The sequence below is a fragment of the Pinus tabuliformis genome, chromosome 8 (genome assembly GCF_031772625.1).
Source record: "Pinus tabuliformis cultivar Carrire ecotype Pingquan chromosome 8, CPIR1, whole genome shotgun sequence".
NCBI lineage: Eukaryota > Viridiplantae > Streptophyta > Pinopsida > Pinales > Pinaceae > Pinus > Pinus tabuliformis.
In genome coordinates, this window is record NC_142294.1 from 345,461,621 (window position 1) to 345,489,617 (window position 27,997).

At 38.6% G+C, this 27,997-nt stretch overlaps 1 protein-coding gene across 4 annotated transcripts in view; it reads left to right on the forward strand.

The window, feature by feature from the left end:
• LOC149235555 (uncharacterized) overlaps nucleotides 1–27,997 on the forward strand; it is a 311,771-nt gene that overhangs the window by 131,061 nt on the left and 152,713 nt on the right. For all 4 annotated transcript variants that reach the window (XM_089372142.1, XM_089372140.1, XM_089372141.1 and 1 more), the window contains 3 exons: nucleotides 5,533–5,814; nucleotides 6,029–7,535; nucleotides 7,761–8,032. In XM_089372142.1, coding sequence (XP_089228268.1) covers nucleotides 5,533–5,814; nucleotides 6,029–7,535; nucleotides 7,761–8,032 — 2,061 coding nt within the window. The remainder of the gene's footprint in view (nucleotides 1–5,532; nucleotides 5,815–6,028; nucleotides 7,536–7,760; nucleotides 8,033–27,997) is intronic.

Sequence of the window (27,997 nt, forward strand, 5' to 3'; positions counted from 1 at the left end):
CTCAAGTAGCCCCTCCAAGTCATCACATGCTCCAAATAACCGCGATGGCTATTATAAGTGGTCACATGTATTGGTCGATCCTCATAATGGATGAAAGGATCTCAAAAAGTGATAAATAGGGAGAGTGCTCTTCCTTTCTCAATGTGGCATTTGTAGAGAATGACCACGTGAGTTTAAATAGCCCAACTATGCCTTGGAAAATGTGACCAATGCCTCGATAAATGTGAGATCACCTTGAGATATATGAAAATCCATGAATAAGAGCAAGATCATCTTTTGGCCAAAGTGCAGTACATACATAAGAGAAGTGGGTCTAGTAACCACTCAAGTTGTACTTGAAGATTTGTCAAAGTTTCCATAGGCAAAGCACATTCGGAAGCATTCCATCATCATCCGATCCTGTCAAAATGCCAGAATTCCATAGTTCATCAGTTTTGTATTCCATATTATGCAACCCTACAAGGATTATGTAAAAGTGATTCTAGTATGATAAAAAAAGAGTCATGTAAAAGACCTAGGTAGCTTAAGACCATACTAGCAAGTGACTTCACTCTAGGGAGTTTTTTTCCTCAACCCATTATTTGTGTTTTTAACACTTTTAATCAATTGAGTTTTTCTCCTAGATATACCCCAAAGATAGAGTGCGGCTTGATGGTAGAGTCTTAGGTGAGTCCTAGTGTCTATAATTAATGTATATTACCATACTAGATCATCTCTAAAGTTTTGTAAAATTTGATTGAGTCTAAGTGTCATATTTTAATTGTTAAAAGTTTCCTGTTGGACGAGATTTTTAATATTATTTGACGTAAAATGTAATAAGTGTTGTCTATAGAAGTTGTATAGGGTATGAGTACTCGAAATTAGATCTCAACACCTCAACTTTTGATCTAGACACACTTTGAGGGTGGAAAAATATGTATTCACCCCTCAAAAACCCATTTTTTAATTTTTTGGCAAAAATGGCAAATAATTAGCCAAAAAATAAAATAAGAGAAAAATAAAAATTCTCTCCAAGTGGAAAATTGATAAAAAATGGAGTGGACTTTCCCAAGAAGAGAGTCAAGTTGATGGAATCTCCACAAATCAAGCAAGAGAAGTCCCAAGAAAAATTTGATGGTCTAGGAAACAACTATTGTCCTGGCAAAACGAATTTTTAAGGGTGATGGTCCAGGATTGGTTAAATTGAATGAGGGGTTTTCAAGGTAAATGATAGAAAATATTTTTGGAGTGGTCCAAATCACTCCAGAAATAAAATCTCACACACCTAGCCACTCCTTCCATGCAAACATCTCCCTGTCATGGAGATCTGCGTAGAGGTATCAAGGGTTCGATTTTCTTGATGGTGAACTAACCGTTTTGTGGATGGATCTAGACGTTTCCACTCGTAGGGGAATATCTCTCTTATTTTTTCTATAAATTGAGCTCTAAGCTCCTCATTGTGACATCAGTTGCAATTCTTGAGCTATTGGCTAGAAAGACTTTGGGGAAAATTCTTTGTGATGTTATTCTTCTCTGTCTATGGTAAACTTTTTCTGATTTATTTGTTCCTAATGCTCTACTGCTGTTAATTAAATTGTTATTTCCATTTGCCATGATTTGGATCTATTGATGTACAATTATCTTGCATTGATATTTGGATTAGAGAACCACTCTAGATCTAGAAGCGCTAGTGGGTTTTTGGTTGGACCCCTAGTCTTCTTTTTCATTGTGCTATCTAATCCCTTGTGGATCTAACAATATCTTGTGAAAGTGTGTAGAGATCTATTTTCTGAATCAGATCTTGAGCGTTTGGGGAAGTTTTTGGTTGAACCAACCAACTCTCAAGGAATAGAAGTGGAAGAACCCACATAGATCTCTCTCAAAGGCTTATGAAACGATCTATTTCAAAGGGATTTTCCTTGCCATAGCTTGTAAGTCTTATCATTAATTTTTCAGATCTATTTAATTCATGAGCTTTATTTATCAGATCTAGCTATTTTAGAGCTTATTTTTGCTACCCAAGAGCGGAGGTGTCCTCACACTCTTTGGGCTAGTAGATCTATAAATTTTTGTATATATTCTAACCCCTTTGTATATAAATAAATTTCCCTTGTATATATATTTGGATTCTCTCTTCTATGCTGGTGCAGATCTGAAAGAGGAGGGTTTGGATTGGAGAATTTTGCATGAATTTTTATTTTGCGGGTGGACCCTTGAAGATTGAAGGAGATAATCTGAATTTTTTTGAAGCCTTCTTCCCCTTTGTTCGTGAATCAAAATTCTCACTCAGATCTCCTTTGAAAAGGCTAGAAGACTAGGGTTTTGTTAATCATTTTGAAGGGATCTCAATTTTGAAGCTTGGGAAAAATTTTGTTTTTTTTAAACTTTTGAGCCCTTTTCTCCTAGCTGCAAGTGAAAAAGGAGAGTCCCTCTCTCTCCTATTCGAAATTCTTTCTCCTTTTGGATGTCAAGGGTTTGAGAGAAAATATTTGGAGGAATTGATCTGTTTATTGAGGAAATTTTCCTTGTAAATCATTGCCATAATCATTGTAAAATTCCTCATTTCCATCTTGTATTGTGAGGGAGGGTATTGGATTTCAAAGCTCTATATTTCTTTGTAAACCCTCCTTAAGAATCTAAAGCTCTCATTCTTCTCTAAGAGGGTTTCACTGTGTAATAGTAATAAAATAAATATTTTCTTGAGGGAGCTTGGGGTTTTTCCCCTTGGTATCCCACCTCCTCATTTGGAAGGAGAATTTCTTGGTTGATTGATCACTAACTTGCTAGACTAGTTTATTTTCTTGCATTATCTAATTTCTAGATCTAGTTTCTTATCTTCATTTGCAAGTAGTTCTAAATCACTTATCATTTAATTAGCTTGTTTTGATTTTATTGAGTAATTTGGTTAGCTACTTGATCTAATTTCCATTTTCATTGATATGGTCTTAAGTTTCTTGACCTCATTGTGCTTCATTGAGGAAATTTACTTGCTTCATTGATCATTTACACACTGTATTAATCAATTAATTTGATCATATAAGTGAAATGGTATTTTTCTATTGATATATTTTAAGGCATTTCACATTTGAAGCATTTCGTTCTAATTGTCAAATCTTAATTTCACTTGAAGCACTTGTGTTAACATTGCATCTGATTTGCATCTGTAAGATTTACCTTCAAGCATAAGCTTGGTTGATAGATATTTAGGACCAACTTCCTTACCTGTCATTCAACAAAGGCATGCGGGTTGCATTGAAGTCCTAAGTGGGTATTGTTAATGAGGCCTTAGCCTACTCATCCTAGCCTTCTTGCAACAATCTCAGTCCTTGCCGAGTTGAAGGAATTGAGGGGAAGTCAAACCTTAGATTAGGCATTAATTAAAATTAACTAAGACCACTTTGCCTCACACACTTCACATACACTTGTTTGCATCTTTCACACAATTGGTTATTGTTAGGTTGTGATCATTTCATCAAATTTGCAAGTATTTCATTTATATTCTTGTACTTGTTCATTTACATGCTCTTGCCAATTGTCCTTCAATGTTATTTCATCATAATTGAGCATATATCTCTTTAAAGTACAAGCTCTATTTCCTTGCAAGTTCTAAATCCATTTATTGCTCATATCTCAAGGTTATATATAATCTCTTGTGTGGTTCACTAACCTCTTGCCTTGTAGCTTCTCTAATTGTGCAACTTGTTGATCTTCTTGATATATCATATTTGCAAGTATTGTGGATTTATTTGTGAGCATATATTTCTTGCAAGTATATTTGGCACTGGTCTAATTATATTTGTCTTGTAAGATATCTTGTCGAATATAACTGATTTATATCCATTATTGATTTTTACATGATCTTTAATTATTCATACTTGCTAATCAATCTCATTTCAAGATATAATTCAAGTTGTTAAATTGGTGAAGCCTTAACTAATCTAATTAACATCATAATCTCCTAGAGCTTGTTATCCTTAGCAAGTTTTCCTCTTAGAATCTTCTTTAGGGATCACCCCCCTTAGCTTAACTAGGAGAGAGCTTAAACAAAGAGAGTTGGGAATAGGTGACAGCCCTTTCTCTGAGCGTTTTGCCTTTAAGGCCACACCTAATGGGATTAGGGACTTTTCCCACATTAGTCCAAGTGTGCATCTTAGGCGACAACAGGGTCCATGTGGGTACAAAGTAGGTGTGATAAACATGGGTATGACAACCCTTACACGGTGCAATCACCTTTACATAGCATATAAAATAGGTCAGTGACTATGGTTCGCATAAATAATGTATTGTAATAGATCCACCTCATGATGCTCGAATTCCTACCTAGGACTTAAATGCCCGATTTGTTGGGAGTTACCACCATCAAGGAATAATTGATTGGAGCAATAAAACGAAGCACTTTGTATTTGAAACTAAGAGGACTGGTCATGATTGGCCACCAAAGGGGTCTGGGCTACCAACTAGACAAACAATTTTACATCAATCATCTTACCATGGCACGAATAGAATACATATATACACTTTCGGCTCATACATATATACATATATACAATGAAGAGAATCTGAGTGTAAAAGAGAGTCCTATTTATTATGTTTTAAGGGAAAAGCATTCCTTAAGGGGGTGGCAATGTATTGGACGCAAATAATAATAATAACAATTCATAAATAATAATAGGTAGGTTAATTAAAGGTCAAAAGCACATACCAACCTCATGCATATAAGTATACCATCATGAGGCTCATTGTAACATCAGCATTTTTATCAATAATTTATTACTGAATATATGTTTTATATATTTGTAGAAACACTCTTGCAATAAGTGATAAACAATTTGTTTTATCTCAACGCGAAGGAAGTTCAAGCAGGAACAAAGATGTACGTTTCTCCTAACTATGCTTTGAGGAGAAAGCATCCTTTAAGGGGGAAGCACATGTAATGTACATAAACACTCATTACATAATGATAATACCAATAATATATGATATAAACCCAAGGGTCATAGTCGTTAACACTTGTGACTAATGAGTGAGTATTTATACCATCATTATAGCTCTTGTAAATCTTCCCATATCGTATGGTTATATTAATAAATATTTATTTATTTTGATATGGATATTATGTGTTATCTCTTTCATGGATGATTTTATGAAGGCAGTAGAAGCATGACTATTTGACAAATATGTCTGATGACAATAAATTTAAGTCAGCCAATTATAATAATTAGGATATATCCATCAATCTACTTATTAATAAGTCCGGGGATCTACAAATATCTACTTTATGAGCACTGTCCCCCGGGGCTGGAGATCCAGCATCTCTGATTGGCCATGCAAATGTTTCGTTTAATGATCTGTTTAGTTCATTACACGTGGAGAGAAAACCGTGTATGGACTTATATGTCGCTACGTTTTATTTGGACTAAAATCTGCTGAATATTCTTCTGATATCTTATTTATAAAATATCAACAATATATGCTGTTTCTAATGCCTATGTTGTTTTTGCACTGACCTTTTTTAACTGTAGATTAACAAGGCTTCATCGCTGTTGCTTCTAGGAAACAAATTGTGCATGCTCAAGTGAGGATGCTGTCTTTATACAATCAGATCTTATGTGCTCACCATCCTGGCTTCGTCTAACAGGAGATAAGGTGAAGGAAATTGTAAGCTTTGATGCGTCTCAGTCATCTGATTCATTGGAATGGCAGAGCCAAATTCAAGCTGAAATCTCTTGTAAAAAGGGATCAGAAAAATCACATGACATTACAGTAACTAGAATTCTTTCTGTTGAGCCCCCAAGACCATTCAGTAGCCGCTGGTTTGGAGGTTGGGCAGGATTGGTTAGATCCTAGCCTTTAAATCTTTCTTCATTTTATTGTATCAATACTGGTTTTGATTTATTAATATAAGACTATAAGGTTTTTATTATTGCACTTTAATTTGAACATGCTAGCAATGTGTACAGGAATGTTGTTTCATTTGCAATAGATAGATAGAATTCCTGGCAATATTTTAATGCCACATATTACACTTTGATTTGTGGATTGTTAACAGGAGAAGGAAACACAGAAAAACAAAACGTTTGAAGCCACTATGTGTGTGCAGAAGCCTTTTGTGGAAGAGACAAGCTACCTTACTGAATCTTTGGATATGGATATTGGGCGTCCCACTTCAGTGAAATACTATTCCGGTGAGGCTCTGAAGCCGCCATCAAATACTGATTGTGACTTCTTAGACATGGACATACAAGACCTAAGTAGCAGCAACAAGGTAGTATGTGACACTTTGTCTCAAACTTCTGTTCGGGGCTCAAATTCACCTTTGTATGATCCGCTATGTTCTGTCGTTCCTTGTAGCCTAGATCAGGAAGATGGTCTGCTTAATAAAAATACAGATCTGGTACATAGCCATGGAATGGATCCAATTCTTTCCTCTAAAGTTCATGCAGATGCTTCCCTGCAAGTTTATGAAATATTGAAATCATTGCAGAAAGAAAGTACAACACAAAGTATAGCTGATTGTTTTTTGTCTCCATTGTCGAGCTTGAACAAGCCATCTCAACAATGGCATAATAATGAAACGGAATGCACAAGAACAAACAGCATTGGGGGTGAATCTCAGGTTTGTGCAAAACGCAAACGAGTTGATTCACTAGAGCAGTATAGTGCTGGTTCCAGAGTCATGCAAAATGAATCTATTGAGCTCCCATTTGAATCTAAAGATGTTGAACTTTCAAGAAGATCTGTTATGATTGACTCTATGAAAAGGTTAAAGAGAGATTATCCTAGTGATGGTAATGCCACTAGTATTAAAGACAAAAAAAACATTGATAACAAATCTGCTCTTCCAAAAGAGTTAGCTGTACAGGGCCCTATTGAGAGATTGGCAAGAGATTGTGCAAATGCTAACACTGTCAATGACACTCTTGCTAATAGCCAAAAGATTATAGGCGACTTTGCTGATTACGATATGTTAGAGTTTGAACCTCTTCCCCTGACAAAGGTTGTTGATTGTAATGCTTTACGCGAGAAAGATTCCTCTTGTGGAAAACAATGCAAATTTCAGGACCAATGTAAGAGTGTTGCCACTATACATGATCTTACTTCTGGAGATCTTGGAGAATACAATACTGTTAGCACTACACATAAGTCTTCTTGTAATCTACTAACTGGTCTTGAGGTTCGTCTTGATGTAGAAGATTCTTCTCCTTTGCTATTGGATTGTAGAAAGAGGCGGAGACTTAGAGCTTATAAAACTATCGAAAGTGGTAGTACTGAAGACAGTAACTGGGAGAAAAATACTTCCTTAAGCAAGAAACACTCTGTTGCTGCAGTTCTCCACAATCCTAATGATTATGAACCAGCTAAGAATCTGTGTCACTTTCCAGTTTTGAATCCACAAGAATCCATTGAGCATTCTTCCTCGAAACTGCAAGGGGGTGGTGCATACGTAAAAAAAGTACATTTCTCAGAAGACATTACCAAAATCCAGGAAGATGTTGATGACTGCCAAAATGGTCCCCTCCAAGACACATCTACACAGTTCTGTCAAACACATGAAGGTACAGTTACTTGCTAATGGTTGTGGGTATCAGCATTGTTATAAACTTATAGATGTTTTGAGTATCCTATTTTTAAGCAGCTATATCAATGCTAATACTCTGAATCTGCTATGTACTCTTTGATTATTCAGTGATTAAATTTTTTACTCTTTTTGCTTTGCATGGGTGAAACAGTGTGCAAGAATGTTTGTGAAAAGACGACTAATTTTGTAATGTCATTCACAGTCCAGAATGCGAAGGTTGGAAAGAAAATGAGAGAACGTAACTGTAGGAAAGACAAAAGAGAAAATGCTGAGCGGGAAGTGAGATTTGAGGGCATGGAATTTCTTCTTACAGGATTATCTAAGAATAAGAAAAATAAGCTTGAGGCACTCATCAGAAAGCATGGAGGAATTGTGCTTTCGAGTCTGCCATCATTTTCCCATGCACGTGTAAGGGGCATACAAAAAACTCAATGCTTGAGTAGAAAATGTCCTATTATTATATCAGCACAGCAGGTGGGTCAGTTATTTAATTGCAGAAGTTATATCTGTTTAGTGAAGTTTATTGACTAACTCTTGTCTGTACTTTGTTTCTTTCTTGAATATACATCCTGTACCATATAAATTTGTGAATCATGTATTGATGGTTTTGCATCTGATGGAAATCCCCTAGGCTGTGTGTTATGCCCCAAGGGGGCCTATATTGGGTTAGATGTATATAGTATGACCCCAAAGGGCGAGGGGGGGGGGGTGTGTGTGGCTATATTGGGTTAAATATATATGGTATGACCCAAGGGGGGGCATATATGGGGTTAAATGTACATGTAATATGTATGCATATGAATAGGGTCATCCTAATAACGAAGGGACCACATGTGCAATTTGTGGATAGGTATGTATAGAGATAATGTATTCATTATGGAGGAGATGTGATTTGGATGTATGAATGTATTTGGCTATATTGAGGTTCTTATCCTATTATTATTTGTATTGGAGTTTTGCTCCATTCTCACATTGCTGTACATGGTGTGTACTTCTGGATTTTATGTATTTGGATCATAACACGTGCTTGACAAATGCTCTACATTCTTGAATTTGAGGTGTTGTCACATTGAATGTCTAGGCACCGCGACAACGACTCAGATCGGGGGTTGTCATCCTGATCCCCAAACTCTCCGTTTAAGTTGTCTTCCTACAATAGACTAAGGGGGGTAGACCCTGAAGAAGGACCAGTTGGGAACCAACAAATCCGGGAGAAAAAGTTGAGAGACCAAATACTTGTTTAGATTTAGCAAGACTTAAATGATTCGATTTAGACAATTGATACCAGTGCCTTGTGGAGTCAACTATCTTGCTAAGAAGTTTAGGACCAAGTACAAGATGGAAAACTGCTGCTAAGAGATGCAAGATGCGATTGGCAAAAAGATGAGTGAGTAGTCTCTGAGGTAAGATCGTTTTAATGTTTTAGTACTTAGAATAAATTAACATTATAACAAGAGTACTCAATGGAGATAATCCTACACAAGACAAATGCAAATAGGATACAAAGATGCCAAAGATGTAATCGTTCAAGTAAATAACGCCTATTAAAGAAAGATGCCAAATGACCATAAACCAATGATATTAGTGTCAAGAGAACTAGAGAATTAAATCATTTATCCAATTTATACTCAATGACAACCTTTAAGATCAACACTCTCCTTAGGAATTTTCCAAGATAATGCCAATTATGTAGATGCTCAAAATACTCAATTTCAAGAACTGAAAGATATACAATTTTCCATAAGTCCACGATAGAATACTCAATAAAAAATGCTGATCACAAATACTTGAAAATTCTCAGAACTAATTATTCAAGAAATATCCAATAATCCAAGTAAATAGATCCAGACTTAGAGTAATTTCCTTCTTAGAAAATGAGCGATCTCAATAAATATCAAGCATTAAAACCAATGGTCACAAAAATTAGCTGAAGCATGCAAACAATGAAAGCCTAAGGATTTAAATTTCAACGATTTGATATCCAGGATAACAATGAAATTTAGATGCTAATCAATGCTAAACACCTCTTCAAATAATTCTGGAAATACTTAATTTTTCTAATGTTGCATATCCAGAAAAATATATCTCTTCTCCTATAGTCAAACTTAGAGAAATTTAAAAAATTATATGTTTTTTTTTTGTCGTTAAAAGACTATCTAAGTTTCTATTATATGTACAAAATCAAATTACAGACAGTAATGCAGGCAATCCAAGGCTAGCAGATGCACCTTGGAAAGGATAGACTCTGAAACAAGAAGCTCCCTCGCAGGGGCAGCATCGACTGAACCAAAATTCTCCCTTAGGCAACTATTCAAGCTAACAGAGTATTTCCAAAAAACCATTGCTTCTGGAGGAACAGAAGCAGAGTATTAAAAAATTATATGTTGCTCTGACTATAGAAAAGTTTTAAATTTTTAGCCCACAAATATTTTAAAGATTATAGGCCCAAAAATAAAAAAACCTTGTCGCAAAAAAAAAGGAACTTAGATTTAAAATTTATGTCACACTTTTATTAAATTCAAAGTGATAATGGGTATAAAATAAAAATAATTTTTTTAAAGGGCCAATGTGATAAGCAAATTTTAATTTGGAACAATAAGAGTTTAATTTTTACAAGGGCCAAAGGCCACCTTTATAAATTAAATTGAAATAGTTTTTTTTGAGGGAATGTTTATAAAAAAAAATAATCTTTTGAAAGGCTCAAGACCAAATCTAAATGAATGCATTGAGATTGAATAGGGCAACAAGAGGGAAAGAGGTGTGAGGAAGGAGATGCGGGTTGAGAAGGCCGATGAAGATCGCTGGTCGAGGAAGCAACGTGAAAGAATAAAACTTGTGTTGAAATTTCTAAGTCTAACACGTTAGAAATTCTTCTTGCATTATCTGGTTTATTTCAGCTACTTGTTTATTTCTTAACAAGTTATTTAACCATATAAATACTGAAAATAAACATAAATGCAGCCTCAACTCATATACAAATCATCAACTGAAATAATAGACAAACACACAAGGGACACCATTATTTTTGGGTAATCGTCCCTGGAAAAACCCAACTTGGGAAAATCGGTGCACAATTATGAAGGTTTTATTATTAAGCAACTTTCTTGACTACAACTAGGGTGCCAAACTGGCTCACCCAATAGAGATATCTATCTGTCCGTAATACTTCTCTTTGGAAGCAAATATTCAACAAATCTGCTCCACGAAAAACCTTCCAACACTTCTTTGAGGTTCTGTGTCAGTCCTCCTGGCCTCTGCGTAGCTCTGGAACCCTCTGCGTTAGCCCTCTGCTGCTCTGCGCTGGCTCTCTGGCCTTCTGCGTCAGCCACGCAGGCCATACTAGCCTCTACGCAGCGTCTTTGGCCCTTAGCGTGGCTCTGCGTAGCCTCCTCAATCACTGTGTTGGCCCTTCGGCACTATCTCTGCCTCTCTGCTATGCACTCACTGCCCCTCGCTGCAACTCAAGTCACTTGTTCGATTTCTCTTAGCAAACCCTGCTCCAAAAAATCGAACTGAATGATCAATCTTGCTGTATCTCCAATTGACCCTCAAGCCTCCTCTTATACTTTTCCTGTTAAGTCTTCAACGCTTGAGATTAAATCTCTAATCAACAACTAAGATTAGATTTGTCTTGATCCATGTCATTTATAACCTTCTCACCTAGTTTTATATTAATACCCATTAATATTTTAATTTTCCTAAGTTTAGACTTAGGAACTCCATTAAAAATATTAATTATTTTAATATCTCTCTAATCGGGTGGAATTTCCCCAAACCATTTTTGGGTCTCGGAGATCTCATGTGCTTTAGCCTCTCCACCAATTTCCATGGCAAGAGCACAACCGATGCTACCACAAATCAACACTCCCTCTTAGCGAGGAATGTGATCTAGTAATTTCCATCACTGAACATCACACTGATCCTCCAAGACTGGTACCTGTGCTAATGCTTAGCTTGCTGCCCAACATCCACTGCATTGCTGCCCCCTGTACTGCTGCCCATGGCTCTGCCACTGCCACTGCTACATCTGTAATGCAGCTCCCTTTGAATCCGTGCTACTGCTGATCCTTCCTCCCAACACTGCATTTGCATTGTAGCTGTCTCTCAACACGCTGCATCTTGCTGCCCATAGTACTACCATTGCTAACTGTTTCATTGCAACTCAGTTACCGAGAAGTAAGTAACTGATCTACCCAACCATTGACATCCTTGTCGGTCTGGAAGCCCCCTGATGCTGAAGCTACCTCTGCTGCTACCATATGCTCCCTCTGCTGCCTCCGCGTTGCTACAACACCTCTATGCCTCTCGCACTGCTGCAACCACCTCTGTGCCTCTCTGAACTGTTGCAACCATCTTTGTGCCTCTCGCATTGCTGCAACCTGCACTGCGCGGCTACAAACCTCTGCACTCTAGCACTGCCTTGTCGCTCCATCCACATCTTGCTTCTACCGACATCCATCATCCTGCTACTGTCACTCGAGGCTCCTGTAGCCGGATATGATCCAAGAGTTTGGGTACCTCAAGGATCTTGCCCCTCATCTTCTGTAGTCCTCCTGACTATAGCTCGATGTCACCCCACCTCTTCTCTAGAGGTGCATGAGCACTCATGGCATAGTTGTCATCAGTCTTGGCTCCTTTCTCTGCCTTAGCCGGCACTGCCTTGGATTCAGAAGCCTCTCCCTTATTCTTTTTCCTGGGACACTGAGTTGCATAATGACCTAGCTCCCCACGATGGAAGCACTTTACCTTGGAGATGTCCTTCTTCTTCCTGTTCCCCTGCTGTTCTGCAGATGCCAGAGCTGCATCTTCCTCCTCCTCTTTCTTGATTTGACCTCCTTTGCTGCTACTTCCCGCCTTGGTCAACTGTCTGATCTCCTCTTGGCAAGAGATGGCCACATCTCTTCCCATCTTGGAAGATCAGCTCTGCCCAAAATGTTTTGGACAAATGTCTCCCAATCCTCGGAGACTGCATTGAGGGTGGTCCTCACCATGAACTCCTGATCCGGTGTGGCCCCTATGGAAGTAAGTTGGTCCCGATTCTCTTGCAACCTGCAGAGGTATAGATCTATCTGCTCCCCCTTTTGCATCTGATACTTCCGCAACTGATTCTTCAACATCATCTTCATCTGCATCGAAGTGCCCTGATACAATGTTGTCAAGGTATCCCACATCTCCTTTGACGTGTTCTTCTTGGCAATATGCGGTATCACATGATCCTTGACCCCATCAAGGATTATGCACTTTGCCTTGGCCATTGCATCCTCATACCTTTCATTATTAGCTAAGTCGAATGGGATAGCCACAGTTCTCAAGGCGAAGCCCTTGATGCGATGTTTATCCAAAATAGACAGGATCCTGGCCTTCCAGATGACAAAGTTGGAGGCCTTGTCTAACCTGTCTTGATCCCTTAGTCCATTCATTGCCATCTTTGCTCTTCTACTGGACTGCCTCTGAGTCTTGACTTCCCTCCTGGAAGTGCTCTCCTAGACTCCCTCTGAGTCTCGATTTCCCTGTTCGAAATATTCTTGCAACTGTCGATCCGCTCCTCTCCGATCCTCTTTGCAACTGCAACTCGGTGCTGGATTCCTTGGCTAGAAATCCCTCAAGGCAACGAATCTCCCTACCTTGGTTTTGTCTCGTTAGGCACTGTTCTGCTTCAGCATCAACAACACCCCACTAGCTTCTCAATCCACAATCTGCCCACAACTCCCTAGGCCCCAACAGCTGAAGAAACTGAGCCTCTTAGCTTTGCGCAATCCTAGCAAGATTGAATCGCTCTTCAGGCCAACTGCGTCAAGCCTACCTGACTAAGTAGGATGACGTGGCTCTTTGTGAGCCTCTTTTGCCTCTCTTTGCCTGTCTCTACCTCTGCGTTGGCCCTCTCTCTGTCTCGAAATGATGATGCAGGCCCTTCTGCGTCACTCCTTCTCCAGTTGCTTTCTGCTTAGGAACAACTCTGTCTCTCGGGATAGCTGCTACTGCTGTAAATACTTCTGATTGTGCTAGTGCCTTCAGTCCTCCTGTGATCTGCAAATCTCTGATACCATGTTGAAATTTCTAAGTCTAACACGTTAGAAATTCTTCCTGCATTATCTAGTTTATTTCACCTACTTATTTATTCCTTAACAAGTTATTTAACCATATAAATACTGAAAATAAACACAAATGCAGTCTCAACTCATATACAGATCATCAATTGAAATAATAGACAAACACACAAGGGACACCGTTATTTTTGGACAATCGTCCCCGGAAAAACCCAACTTGGGAAAACCAATGCAACAGTTATGAGGGTTTTATTATTAAGCAGCTTTCTTGAGTACAAGTAGGGTGCCAAACTGGCTCACCCAACACAGATATCTATCTGGCAGTAATACCTCTCTTCAGAAGCAGATATTCAGCAAGTCTGCTCCACGACAAAAACTTCCAATGCTTCTTTGAGGCTCTGCTTCAGCCTCCTGGTCTCTGCGTAGCTCTGGAACCCTCGTGTCAGCCCTCTGTTGCTCTGCGCTGGCTCTCTGGCCTTTTGCGTCAATCACGCAGGCCCTGCTAGCCTCTGCGCAGTCTCTCTGGCCCTCTGTGTGGCTCTGCGTAGCCTCCTCAATCATTGTGCTGGGCCTCTGACACTATCTCTGCCTCTCTGCTATGCACTCACTGCCCCTTGCTGCAACTCAGATCACTTGTTCGATTTCTCTCAGCAAACCTCGCTCTAGAAAATCGAACTAACTCATCGATCTTGGTGTATCTCCAACTAACCATCAAGCCTCCTTTTATACTTTTCCTGTTGAGTCTTCAACGCCCAAGATTAAATCTCTAATCAACGACTAAGATTAGATTTGGCTTGATCCGTGTCATTTAGAACATTTTCACCCAGTTTTATATTAATACCCGTTAATATTTTAATTTTCCTAAGTCTAGATTTAGGAACTCCATTAAAAATATTAATTATTTTAATATCTCTCTAACCGGGTGGAATTTTCCCAAACCATTTCTGGGTCTTGGAGATCTCATGTGCTTTAGCTTTGCCACCAATTTTAATGGCTAGAGCACATCCGATGCTACCACAAATCAACAACTTGAGCAACGAGGATCTTAAAAGACGAGGGAGGAGAGGGTTCCAAAGGCGAGGAAGCATGACACAGAGAAGGAAGCTGGAGGAGCTCATGCAGAGGAAAAGAGACTAGCTTGAAGAGATAAGAGATGTGGGTTAAGGCTGCAATGAGCTCACGTAGAGGGTTGGGGACGAGGGCCAGGAGAGGATGAGGAACGCAGATGGAAGAGGCGAAGGTATAGAGGAGTTGCGTGAGGAAGGAAAGGAAGACGTGTTAGGAGCTAGGGCTGTCGGGGTTTGTCGAAGGGAAGAACGTGGAGAGTGTGAGGAAATGTGAGCAGAGGTACTGAGGAGATGAGGACCAACAAGGAAAGAAAAGGCAGAGGGTTTGCAGAGGGAAAGAAACCGAGAGGGCTTAAGCCCTAGAATTCAAAAAAAATTCGAAAAAAATCTTTTGCCCATAATTTTATTTTAATGCTCTAAGAGAATTTTTATGAAGAAACCCAAATCTAGAATTCTTTCCTGCAAACAAATTATTTTTAAGACAAGATCTTGCCCTCCAGGGTCTAGATCCGTCTCATGTCACGAAATCTCCTTGAACAACTTCAGATCTTCTCCTACACGAAACAAAAATGAAACTGTAGATCCCGCATATATGTACAAAAATAAAATTAAAACCCAAATCCCAGGTTAGAAAACAAAAAATAAAAATTTAATTTTTTAGATCTATACACTTAAATTATAGATCTATCAAATCTGAGGAGTATGAGTCCAACTCTGCTCCTAGATCTGAGGAATTAGGCACAAGATAATTAATTTAAATTTAGGCACAAGCCCCAGAAAACCATGCCAGAGGAAATCATAAAATAAGCCTAGGGAATTAAATATGGAAGGCTGTTTAGATCTTATTTCTTTGGGAGTCGGTCCAGCCGAGGACTTCCTTAAACGCCCAATTCTGAATTCGAATGATTTTTGCGCACTTAAAGTTAAACTGTCAAATCAATAGAGAAATAAAACAAAAATATAACTATAAAGAATTAGAGATATCTGCTAATTCAATCATTTTTTTTTTTTTTTTAAATCCAATAATCTATGCAAGATACCTGTGCAATAGATTACTCCACAAAAGTTATTAATCAACAATTTATCAAAATAATAACCAACAAAATATTAAGAACAAGATTACCATAAGATGTAGAAGAGGAACACCACCATTAAGTAAAACCCCAAAGACTTGCGTTTGTACTATTCTAGAAAGTAGTATAATAGAGCTTCAAGAGTGAGTACACGATTCAATGATTGGATGAATTGAATGACACACTACCTCTAATTTATAGATTCATTCTCCAACGACTACTTGGCTTGATCCCCGACCGTTGAAAGATATTTAATTATCTTTTAATCTCTTCCATTGAAATTATTTTATTTTTTTGAGGAAATTCGAATTTTTCATTTAATTCAATTTTAATAAACTCAAAATTAATTATTGAGTTGATTTCCTCAAAAATTTGACTTTGACTTAATTACAAAGGCCCAAGGGTCCAAAATCTCTTGAAATTTTCAATATTCCCTTGGCTAGGGACCTCCAAAAAATTAATTTATGTGAGACCCACGAATTTTTAATTTGAAGAATTAATTTTTCCTAGGACACAAAATTAATTAAATATCTGGCTTAGGATTTTAATTTATTTTTGCCAGGAAATTTAATTAATTGACTAATGAAGGGAATAATCACTTTTCTGACCCTCAAGTATTTTAGCCATTGTGTCTAAATGTGAGGGACCATGCACAAAAATAATTTTTTTTATCAAGATATTACAATTTAATACATGAAGGGGGAACACCCATTCGTTATAGACTCTCAATGAGTTACCCAATTCTGCGACTCAAATATGATCTAGTAGACCCAGTGATTTGTAATAAAATAATTTAGCGAATTAATTAAAATTATTCCTAAATTAGTTTACAGAATACTCGACTAGAACACTAGGACTTACTTAAGATCTTGAGACAAAATCTACCCTAGCTTTGGGGGAGGCATGAGGGAAAAAACTCTGCCAATTATCGTGTTTAGAAACACACATGAATCGGTGAGACGAAAAACCGCTTAGGATAGAAATCGTCATAAAAAAGGCTTACCTAGGTTATTACATACACAAACGATATTACTAGGATCATTTACATTATAAACATGCAGAATGGGTTTACAACTTTAACAAACTGAAGATTGACGATGAATCATGGATGATATGAATGATGAAAACGCTTTTACGAAAAAGGGGGTGTACTACTATAGGGTAATTGATGCGGAGTGGTCAACATGAGGCATCAAATCTAATCATGGATCCAAAATCTACTTATTCAACTGCTATATACTTGTGCAATGATGAACTGCTTTGTCTACAAACTTAAATGAGTAGGTGGGAGTTATAATGATATTTGGCATAATGTTATCGGAACCAGTAGAACTGGCCAGTTTGATTCATTTGGAGACCAATCTAGTCCAACTGGATGCTTTGAACTGTTTTTGGCTGGTTCTGTATTGGAACTGGCCAATTTGGTACAAATCTTATGTTAAACTACCAAATTGGTTGTTTCCATATAGTGTCGTATGGTGCAACTAAGGACGATTGAAACTTTTTTTTAAAGGAATATAATAAGTCATTTGCAATCATAATTATACCTATTAACCACTCAAATTGAATTTGATGATTTGCCAAGGGTTCCATGTTCAAAGTACAATTGAAGCATTCCAACATCATTAGAGCATGTCAGAATTTCAGAAATTCATTTGCTTCTTCTCTTTAGTTTGATGTACAAGTTCTACAACCCTTCGGGGATATTGTAAAAATGATTCTAGTATGATGAAAAAAGAGTCATGTAAAAGGCTTAGGTAGCTTAGGACTATACTAGCAAGTGAGTTCACTCTAGGGAGTTTTTTTTCCTTAGCTCATTATTTGTGTTTTTCAACACTTATAATTAGTTAAGTTTTTCTCCCAAATACCCCAAAGCTAGAGTGCAGCTTGATGGTAGAGTTAGAGTACGAGTTTCCGAAACGGGCACGGGTACGAATTGTGACCCCCCAAATTTTGGAAACAGGGAAGCACGAATATATATATTAGGACATTTAAGAAATATGTGCAATCATAAAGCATATATGATACATTCTAATTTATTACATTATGATAAAATTGTCAATTGTCAATGCATAAACTATAAGTCTCTAAATTTACATCACATTTACTCATGAATGATCACATAATGAAAATATAAATATCCAAAATCAGCCACGAGAAATTTCTAATTTCTTGTCTCGTGCTTGATTGGGAGTCTCCTCCTACATAGTTGAACAACCTTAGTGCTCTTGATTAAATACAAGTTTCATACCCTAGTACCCTACATGCTCTTGATTATTGGGAGTCCCCCCCTGCATAGAGGGCTTGGTTCTCTTGATTAAATACAAGTTCCATACCCTAGTACATGATAAAATCCAATGGAAACATTGCAATCCCCGCAATCCTGAAATCCTGAAAAAAAGATAAGTTTGCTGGATTGTGAGTGAGATCTAAAATTCTACTCTCTCCATATGAAATCCAATGAGGGCGAAACCACTCTCAAACATCCTGAGTCATTTCATGGTAATGTTAAAAATTTAAGTAAAAGGATGAAAATGAAAAATAAAGGAAAATATCACTTTTACTTTAAAAATTTAACATTACCATGAATTGCATATGCCTCAAACTTCCTAAATAACTGTATATCAACACTAGGGCAAAAATTCACTTTTATAACTTTAGACAGGCATCTAGAAGCAACTAGAAGGCATTAGAAAAACCTAATTAAAAATTAGAAGACAAATTAATTAAAAAAAGTTAAAAAAAATTCAAGTTGCACGTGGAAACAGCGTCGTACCGCCTAGAAATGCGTTTCCGGCCGTACTAGCCACGTTTCCACCTCGAGAAACGTGCTAGTGCGGCCAAAAAGCGTTTCTGGGCCGTACTGTATGCGTTTTTGCGTTTCGTTTCCATTTCCGTACGGAAACTCCTCCCCTGCTAGCATTTCTTGCAACTTAGATTAAAAATATTTAAATATATATATATATATATATATATATATATATATATATATATATATATATGTGCAATCATAAAGCATAAATGATACATTATAATTTATTACATTTAAATTTACATCACATAATGAAAATAAAAATATCACATTTAAATTTACTCATGAATGATCACATAATGAAAATAAAAATATCGGAATATCCAAAAGCAACCTTTATTATATATCCAAATCTCAAAATCAACCTTTATTTATATTAATATATGAGGCTGCAAGTACAATAAAGACTATAAGGCTGCAAGAACTATAGAGACAAAAGACTAATCCTCATCATAACAATCCTCATAAAAAATAGAAGCAGTACAATGCTCAACAGTGGATGGTGGTGCTGAAGAAGATGATGCGCCAATTCCACTTCCAGACTCGGCCTCAATATTCAGGGCAGCAAGAGAGAGATCCAAATCAGGATTTTCTGCATCCACATCCCATTCTTTAGAAGGACCACTGTTGTATTCTGGACCCCTACGAGATGCAAGGCGAAGGTTGGAGTGCACATAAACAAGATCCTCTACCTTCTGTGAGCCCAACCTATTGCGCTTCACATAATGAATAAAACCATAAGTGCTCCAATTCCTTTTTGCTGATGAAGAGCTTGCCACTTGTGAAAGAATATGAATGGCAAGGTTTTGCAAATGTACACCATTTGCTCCATGACAAATCCACCACCTAACTGGATTCACGGTGCTTCTCTCCTCCAAAGCTGATATATCTACATAATCATCTATTCCTGCAGCAAAACTAGCAAATTCCTCCTTTACGTCCCTGTGTAGATGAGAAGGAAACATTCTCATAAGAGATTTTTTCACGCCATTAGCCACCTCTCTATCCTTATGGGGTGCCTTCCTCTTCCCATTGCTTTGAGCAATAAGTTCCTCATCATAAAATTTGGGGTTCAAAGCATGTGCTAAAGTGTGCAATGGAGTGTTGAAATTGCTCCACCTATCAACAATGATTTTCTTGACTAAACCAGCAAAATGATCATCAACAAACAAAAGTTGTGGAGACTCTTGCGAAATGATTTCCATAGTTTTCTCAAACATGGAATCCATGCTATCATATACCTCTCTTAAGGAAGGTTGGTCAGTGTCAGCACTCCGAAGAAGCTCAAATGTAGGGTTTGTGAACTTTAGCAAGAAATCTACCTTGCTCCACCAATCCTCATCAAGGCACAATCTACGCACCATAGATCCCTGCTCTGAATCTGCTTGTCTCCACTCAATCCAAAGTTGACTCACCACCATAGAAATTAATGCATGCTTAACCGCAACAAGGCGGCGCAACATCAGGAAGTTTGAGGCATATCTTGTCTCAGCAACTTTTAACAACTCCAATTTGGAGTACTCTCGAAATATGGCCTGAGATTGGTGGTGGTTGGTGATGAATTAGACAATCTCCCTTGCTTCCCCTGAGAGTTCCTTTATCCAGGAAACTTTGTTGTCGATCTCCTCTAAGATCAGATTCAGATTATGGACAATGCATGGTGTCCAAAAGATGTGGTCATACCTCCCCTCAATAATTAAACATGCAGCTTTGCAAACTGGTGCATTATCCATGATCACTTGCACCACCCTGTTAGGCCCTATTTGTTCAATAGCTTTTATAATAACATCAGCAATGAACTGTGCATCTTTCAGCTCTCTTGAGCAGTCTTCCGCCTTGATAAACATTGCTCCTTTGGGGGAAGTGGCAATGATATTTATCAATGGTCTGCGCCTTGTATCTGTCCATCCATCTGATACTATGGTAACCCCAGAGCTACTCTAGGAAGAACGAATTGATGATAAAATATCCTCCACAAGCTCCTTCTCATTTTTGAGAAGCTGGGTTCTGACTTTCTCATAGTTGGGCCCCTTGTACCCTTGAGGAGTTTTGTTAATTGCCCTTATCATATCTTACCAGTAAGGAGAGCGAACAACATTGAATGGGATACCACATGCATAAATGCACCTAGCCACTCTGGAATCAGTTTCTTCTCTTGCTTGCACATTCACCAATTTAGCAATTCTGCGATCCTGAACTGAAGGGGATGCCCCTCTGGTATTTTTGGGTGCTGGTTGTTCATGTTGTTAAGTGGCACCAACTCTCCTCTTTCTTGCTTCAACTACAATCCTTGGCTCAATGTTAGATGGAGCTTGAGGAGTAGCTTGAGTAAGCTCATCATGCCTTCTCTTAGTACCATCCGCCTCATCTTGTTCTCTTTGATATGCCCTCCTTGCCAATGGATCTGTTGTTTTTGTGCAACCTACAATCCCTTGTCCTCCTCCATGCAAAAGATGTGCCTTCACTCTTGGGTAGAAGCCCTTGTACGAATTATTGCAAAGATTACATCGCCATTCCCATGAGCCACCACTTGCACATTTTTGAAGCTTCGTCACATGCCTCCAAAGAGGATAATATTCAGCCCTTGGGTTGGCCCTAGGGCTTGAGTTTGCAGCTGCACTTTGGTTGGAAGCCATTGTTGCAAAAATAAATTAAAAAAACAAATCTGTAAATAAAAAACGTTTTTCATATTTTTGGCAGCATAAACCTTAGAAAAATTGAAGAAATAGTAGGAAAAAACTAACAAAATGAATGTTGCTTACCCAAATTAATTTTCTGTAGCTGAAGTTACCCCAAAATGCCAGAAAAGAGGAGAAATATGGCTGTAGCTGAGCCAAAAAGCCAAGAATGTCGTAACCAGAAACTCTGCACTCCAAATCTGCTGCTGAAATCTCTTTCTCTTGCTGCTGAAATCTCTTGCTCTTGTTGCTGAAATCTACTTTTCTCATTGCTCAAAACACCCTAGCTGAAACCACTGCTCTCTTCCTCTCTTCTTCTTTGCTAAAATCGCCAGTCTCTAAGAGAAACGACTTGCTGAATTGTGTGATGAGAGAATGAGACAAAGTTCACTTTTATAACATTAGACAGGCATCTAGAAGCAACTAGAAGGCATTAGAAAAACCTAATTAAAAATTAGAAGACAAATTAATAAGAAGAAAATTAAAAAAGTCAAGCTGTGTGTGGAAACGGTGTCGTATGGCCCAAAAACGCGTTTCCGGCCGTACTGGCCACGTTTTGCCTTGAGAAATGTGCCAGTATGGCTGGAAATGCGTTTCTGGGCCATACCGTACGCGTTTCTGTGTTTTGTTTCCGTTTCCGTATGGAAACTCCTCCCTACCAGTGTTTCCTGCAACTTTTATATATATATATATGATTTTTTTACCAAAATTTGAATATTATATGTAGTTTTTGGGTGATCATTTTTTGTTTGTTTTTTTCTTTGGTTTCGATTTGGTTCTCTTTTTGGGGGTCAACTAGTTCAATGACTAGTCTAGTTTCGATAACATTTATCTTGCATCAATGTCTTCCTTATAGGTATTGTTATCCACCGAAATGGATAACCCCATAGGAGAAAACTTTTCTCCTACATTTGACATCTATTTCAAGCGCCAACTAGCTAGCAACCCTTGATAGCCAGTATTTGACAATGATATTCCATATGCTACCGCTATTTGCATTAGCCATGTGCCTCTCCCTATTCAACATTACCACTTGGATGAAGGTGGGATACTATTCAAAGGTACTTTGATCATTTTGCAATCGAGTGCTAATACTTGTTTGTTTTTGGCATTTAGTATGGATAATGGTGTGATCTGGAGGATTGTCTGATCTTGACTGTGAATATGTTCTCTCAGCTTACCACGGGGGTTAAGTTTTAGCCCTAGTCCAGTGGGACCTCCCTTAAGGCCTTATGGTTTTGGGAGGGGCACTACTTGGAAAACCCGGATTGAGATAGCGCGTTTGTTATTCACCATACCACACTTGACACTTCCATCACACATTACAAGCCCCATATACCACATCCATTCTTTAGGTCTTACTTGTCATTGGTTCTTTGTGGTTTGGCACTCATATGTCCAAACTTCTTGAGTAAGGCTGAAAAACTATTGCCCTGGAGGTTGATGTAGCTAAAAGAATGAAAAAGTATAACATGGATACAATAAAACAAAAAGAAGAAAATCAAAATGCAAAAATTGCCAGGGACAAATTAACATTAGATATCGTTTTTGGGATTCAACTGCGTTAAGTAAGTCATTAACGTATGACCATTTCCATGAGAGGTAGTCGTAATTGACTAATTTCTCATGATTTTTGAATTGTTCACTTAGCACTCATTGCATCGGGTGATGCTCACAGGGGTGAAGAAGTGGGATTGAAACTAGTGAAATGAATCACATAGCATCAATCGTCACTTCCGGGGCTTGCACCCGGTAACCAGGACTTCCCGGGAGGTCACCCATCCCAGATCTCCTCTAGCTCAAGCGCGCTTAACTGTGGAGTTTTCCCACAATCAAGCCCACTTAGCTTGCTACCCCATTTGCAAAACCTTAGCAAGTATTGTGCCTTATGAACCATTCAAGTAGAGATCCCTTCACTCTTTTTGAATTTAAGTATTAGGGGTTTACGCAGTACGACTACCTCTCATCGCAGTACGAGATCCCTTCAAAAATCATGAGAAATTAGTCAATTACGACTACCTCTCATGGAAATGGTCATACGTTAATGACTTACTTAACGCAGTTGAATCCCAAAAATGATTATAATGCATTGCGTAAACCCCTAATACTTAAATTCAAAAAGAGTGAAGGGATCTCTACTTGAATGGTTCATGAGGCACAATACTTGCTAAGGTTTTGCAAATGGGGTAGCAAGCTAAGTGGGCTTGATTGTGGGAAAACTCCACAGTTAAGCGCGCTTGAGCTAGAGGAGATCTGGGATGGGTGACCTCCCGGGAAGTCCTGGTTACCGGGTGCAAGCCCCGGAAGTGACGATTGATGCTATGTGATTCATTTCACTAGTTTCAATCCCACTTCTTCACCCCTGTGAGCATCACCCGATGCAATGAGTGCTAAGTGAACAATTCAAAAATCATGAGAAATTAGTTAATTACGACTACCTCTCATGGAAATGGTCATACGTTAATGACTTACTTAACGCAGTTGAATCCCAAAAACGATATAATGCATTGCGTAAACCCCTAATACTTAAATTCAAATAAATTAACATGTGGGCAAAAACCTAGCATGATCTCTACCCTCATTGTGGGAAATATTAACATGCCCTTAACATTCAAGTTTGGTCCACTTAGATGCATATATAATATTAGTCTCTGATGGATGGTTGCTTTCACTTCAGTTCATGTTGTTTTTATCAGGTGGTCCACAACAGGCCAGACATTGAGGGCACCCACTCCACAAGTACCCAAGCCTCTTCAAAGATATATGACTTACAGATGTAGCATTGAGAGAGTTGAGCCTCTTGATAGCATGAGTAGGTTTTACATGTCCCAGAGCACTTTTAGGACCCAAGATGTTGGTCTACTTTAACCTAGCATAGAGGATTCTTCATAATGGCATGCTTGTGAAAAATTGATAAAAATATTGCTTATTGCAATCTTTATCCAATATATTTAATTCAGAACAAAAATATTTTATTGCAAATACTGAATAAAAACACGATTGCAAGATTCACAAAAATAAGCCGTGAAAACTCCAAGAAAAACCAACCACAAAATGGACACAAATATTTTTGGTCAAAACATCTCTGGAAAAACCATGAAGGGAAAACCAGTTCTTCAGATCGAAGAGTTTTATTAGTCTTTAAGAAATTCTACAATTGATAAATATTACAATCTTGTGTGCCAAACCTTGTCAGAGCTCCAACAAAATATTTCCTCACCTCCACAAGTCAATCTAACCACTAGAAGGCTCACAACGTCCCTCTGCAACCTGACATAACCTCACCTTGGCAAATACGCCCTGTACGACCCCACACATGCAACTCCTAGACCCTCTGATAATCACGACCTGGACAAAATTAGCCTCTCGGTTCTTTTGGCAACTCGTACGACCCTCCTGGAAATCTTGTATGACCTCCTCCTGGCAAATATGGTCTCCATAAGAAATATCGGGCTCTCTTAGAGAAAACACGACCATCCTGGTATCTTCATGGCCTCAATTACTTGACCTTCTTGTCCGCAGAAGAACTTTGGAAGAACTCCTCCACCGGATCTCAGAAATTGGAAGAATACTAATGAAGGAAAACCTTTGAAAATATTCATTACTTCAACTGTTGTTGAAACCTTCGCTGGTGTCAAACTTCAATAACGATCACATGGTCTCCAAGGCTGCCCTTCTAATTCCTTTATAATCTCTCGGTGAGAAGTCGATGACCAAGATCTAGATCCAAACGATCTTATCGATGGCTAAGATCACTTAGAAACTTTTCTAGAAGTCTCTAGAGGAAGATTGACCATGTTTCAATTATTACTAATTAATTAATGTATTTCCCCAAGTTAATGTTAAAATTGGCAACTAGGGCCAAACTCCAAGTGGGTCATCTTAGTTATGGCAGCTGGTATTTTTCTTGGATGCCTCTCATCGAGAGGTGTATAATTGATCTAAATATCATCCGATTCTGATAAGTATTCATGGAGTTATGAATTTATTTGTGTTATAAGACAATTCATCAAGGTCAGCCAACAATTAAATAACACCCACATGTGCTCAACGTTTTAGTATAAAAGGAGATGACTTGAGAGTCATTTCACACACACTTCTCTCTTGATTTCTCTCCACTTGTCTTGGGTTTTAGTGGAAGATAAATCTAGGAGTAGAAGCCCTAGCTGCAGTCCTAAGGAGGATGATCTAGCTCTCAACGCAGCCATGGAGGAGAGATCTAAACGTTGTCCTAAAGAGGTCATGACACCTAGCCGCAATCAAGGAAGGATCTATCTATGCTAATCTAAAGAAGACTCACACACGCAATCAAGGAGGGTTAGGTGCCCTAGGTAATAAGGGATGACACAGCAATCCCATACGCTGTCCTAACCTGGTTGTTAGGAAGGCCAAGGTAATTCTGGACAACGTGATTTGGAGAAGACATAAGAAGGAGAACTCGCATTTTGGAGAGGAGATCTTATGTTCAGGCCGCAGGTTAGTAGGCACCTCAATGAAGGAGAAAAGGTTAAGTCTGTAGCCTTTTCATGACTGTTTTGAGGGCTAGACAACCAAGCAGGAGGGTTGAGTTGTGTAAGGGAGATCTGGGCTACTTGTGACGAGTTTGAGGGTTGTCTTCCTGTGATCTAGGGCAACGGATGCTACAGCAAGAGACTGAGGCTTGTTTTGAAGTAATCAGAGGGCTAGTTCGAGAGTCTTGGGGCTAGGAATTAGCCTTAAGGATAGCGTGTTGGAGCAATAAGCTTAGAAGGGAAGACCACAGTTATAAGAGGCCTTAGAAGTTGATTGGGGGGGCCTCACAAGGACCGTTAGGGAGCCCTAACCAGTTTGCTGCAAACATATCAGACCTCAATACAGTGAGCTAAGGCATGTTGTCTATGACATCTCTTGTAGGTGTTGGATCCTAGATGAGGATCAGTTTGAACCAGATTGTTGGGTAGTCTGTGGGAGCCAAATTGGTGGCTATACATAGTGGTATGGTACATGGGTATTTAGTGCAACAAATTCATGGTGCTGCTATGGTATGGTAAAGCACAACGGGACAACCATGACATTGTGCAATAGTGGCACAATGGGACAACCATGACATTGTGCAGTAGTGGCATAATGGGCCAACCATGACATAGTGCAATAGTGGCACAACAGGACAACCATGACATTGTGCAGCAGTGGCACAATGGGACAGCTAGCATGTGCAGCATGATGAGGTGCAACATGATGACGAGATGCAACACAATGATAGGTGAAGGAGTCACCTTGGAGAATTAGTTGAAGCAGCATGTCTTCAACTGATCTCATGTATCATCTTGTTAAAGATGATCTATGCTCTTATCTAGATAAGTCAAAGTGTTGACTTCTGTTGTAAATGTACTATACCTCTCTCTCTGCTGAAATATTGAAGAACATATAAGAAGAATTGATTAAGGGTTTTCCCGCATTGGGGTTTGTCCATGGCTAGCGCCACATCTTGTGTCCTCTTGTCTTGGCTTGTTTTCAGCGATTTATGTTTATGTTCTATCTGCAGTTTACTTTAATGCTGATGTGATTGCTAATCTAGAAAAGATATTGAGCTAACTGTGAAAATTTAAATAAATTACTCTAAGCATAGAACATACCTAAACTTAACATGGTATTAGAGGTGAGGTGAAGACAAAGGCCAAGCAAGAGTGAAAGAGCAATCACCGTAGACAGTTGGGAAAGGACAAAACGATCAATGGATTCCTCATCCCTCTTCAAATTCATCATGGGTGAAGTCGAAGTAGAGTATATTATTAGAATGGCGCAACAGAAGCTTCTGATGACCTACCTAGAGATCACTTCAATGGGAAGTCCGGATCTGAGGGTGAAAGGAAAGGCAGATGCCTTGCTTACAATAAGTTCGGCCATTATGCGAAAGAGTGTCTGAATGGCAGGGACACATCTCTTGATGAAGATAACAATCATTCCAGGGACATCTTCAATGATCAGAGGAATGACAGGTAATGCAGGTCATCAAGGAAATGACTGACTCTGCAAGGAAAGCAAGGAACCCCAGGTATGAAGAATCAAATGTTGTTTCTGATAAGATAAAAGAAGAGTTATCTTATATTGGTCCTCTCCTTCAGATTCTTTGGGAATCTGGCTTATTGATTGTAGTGCTTCAAGGCACTTCATTAGATAGAAGGGTGCTCTCTCGAATTTGGTAAGAGATGGAAACAATCGTGGGATTATACTTGGAGCCGATGCCACCTATCCCGGAAAGGGTGTAGGAAATGTTACCCCTCAATTGAATGAGGGTAACTCGATTCATTTACAGAATCTCTTTTATGTACCTGATCGCAAGAAGAACCCAGTGTCCATTTTGGCAATGGAAGTCAAAGGTTTCAAGGTGGCATTCATCGATGGAAAGGTACGTGTTTGAAAATAGAATTTTCAAAGATGCTTTTACTCATGGGTTCAGGGTTGGCAATTTGTATCAAGTTGCAGGATGGTCCATTGGGGACCATGTCAATTGACACATCTCATCTATAGCACCGGAGGTCTATTATGGGGCCCTACCCGATGTGAGTCAGATGGTGACAGGGATGCTTGAATTCAAGAAGAGCATGAAGGTACATGTCTGAGATGTACCGAAGGAAAATCTTACAAGGGGACCATTCCCCTCATGTAGCAGGTCCATAGGTTTGGAACAACCTGAACGGTTTGAGATTTATGATCGGGAATCTCATGTGTACAGGTGGAAGAAAGCCCTCTATGGCTTGAAGAAAAACACCCCGGGCTTAG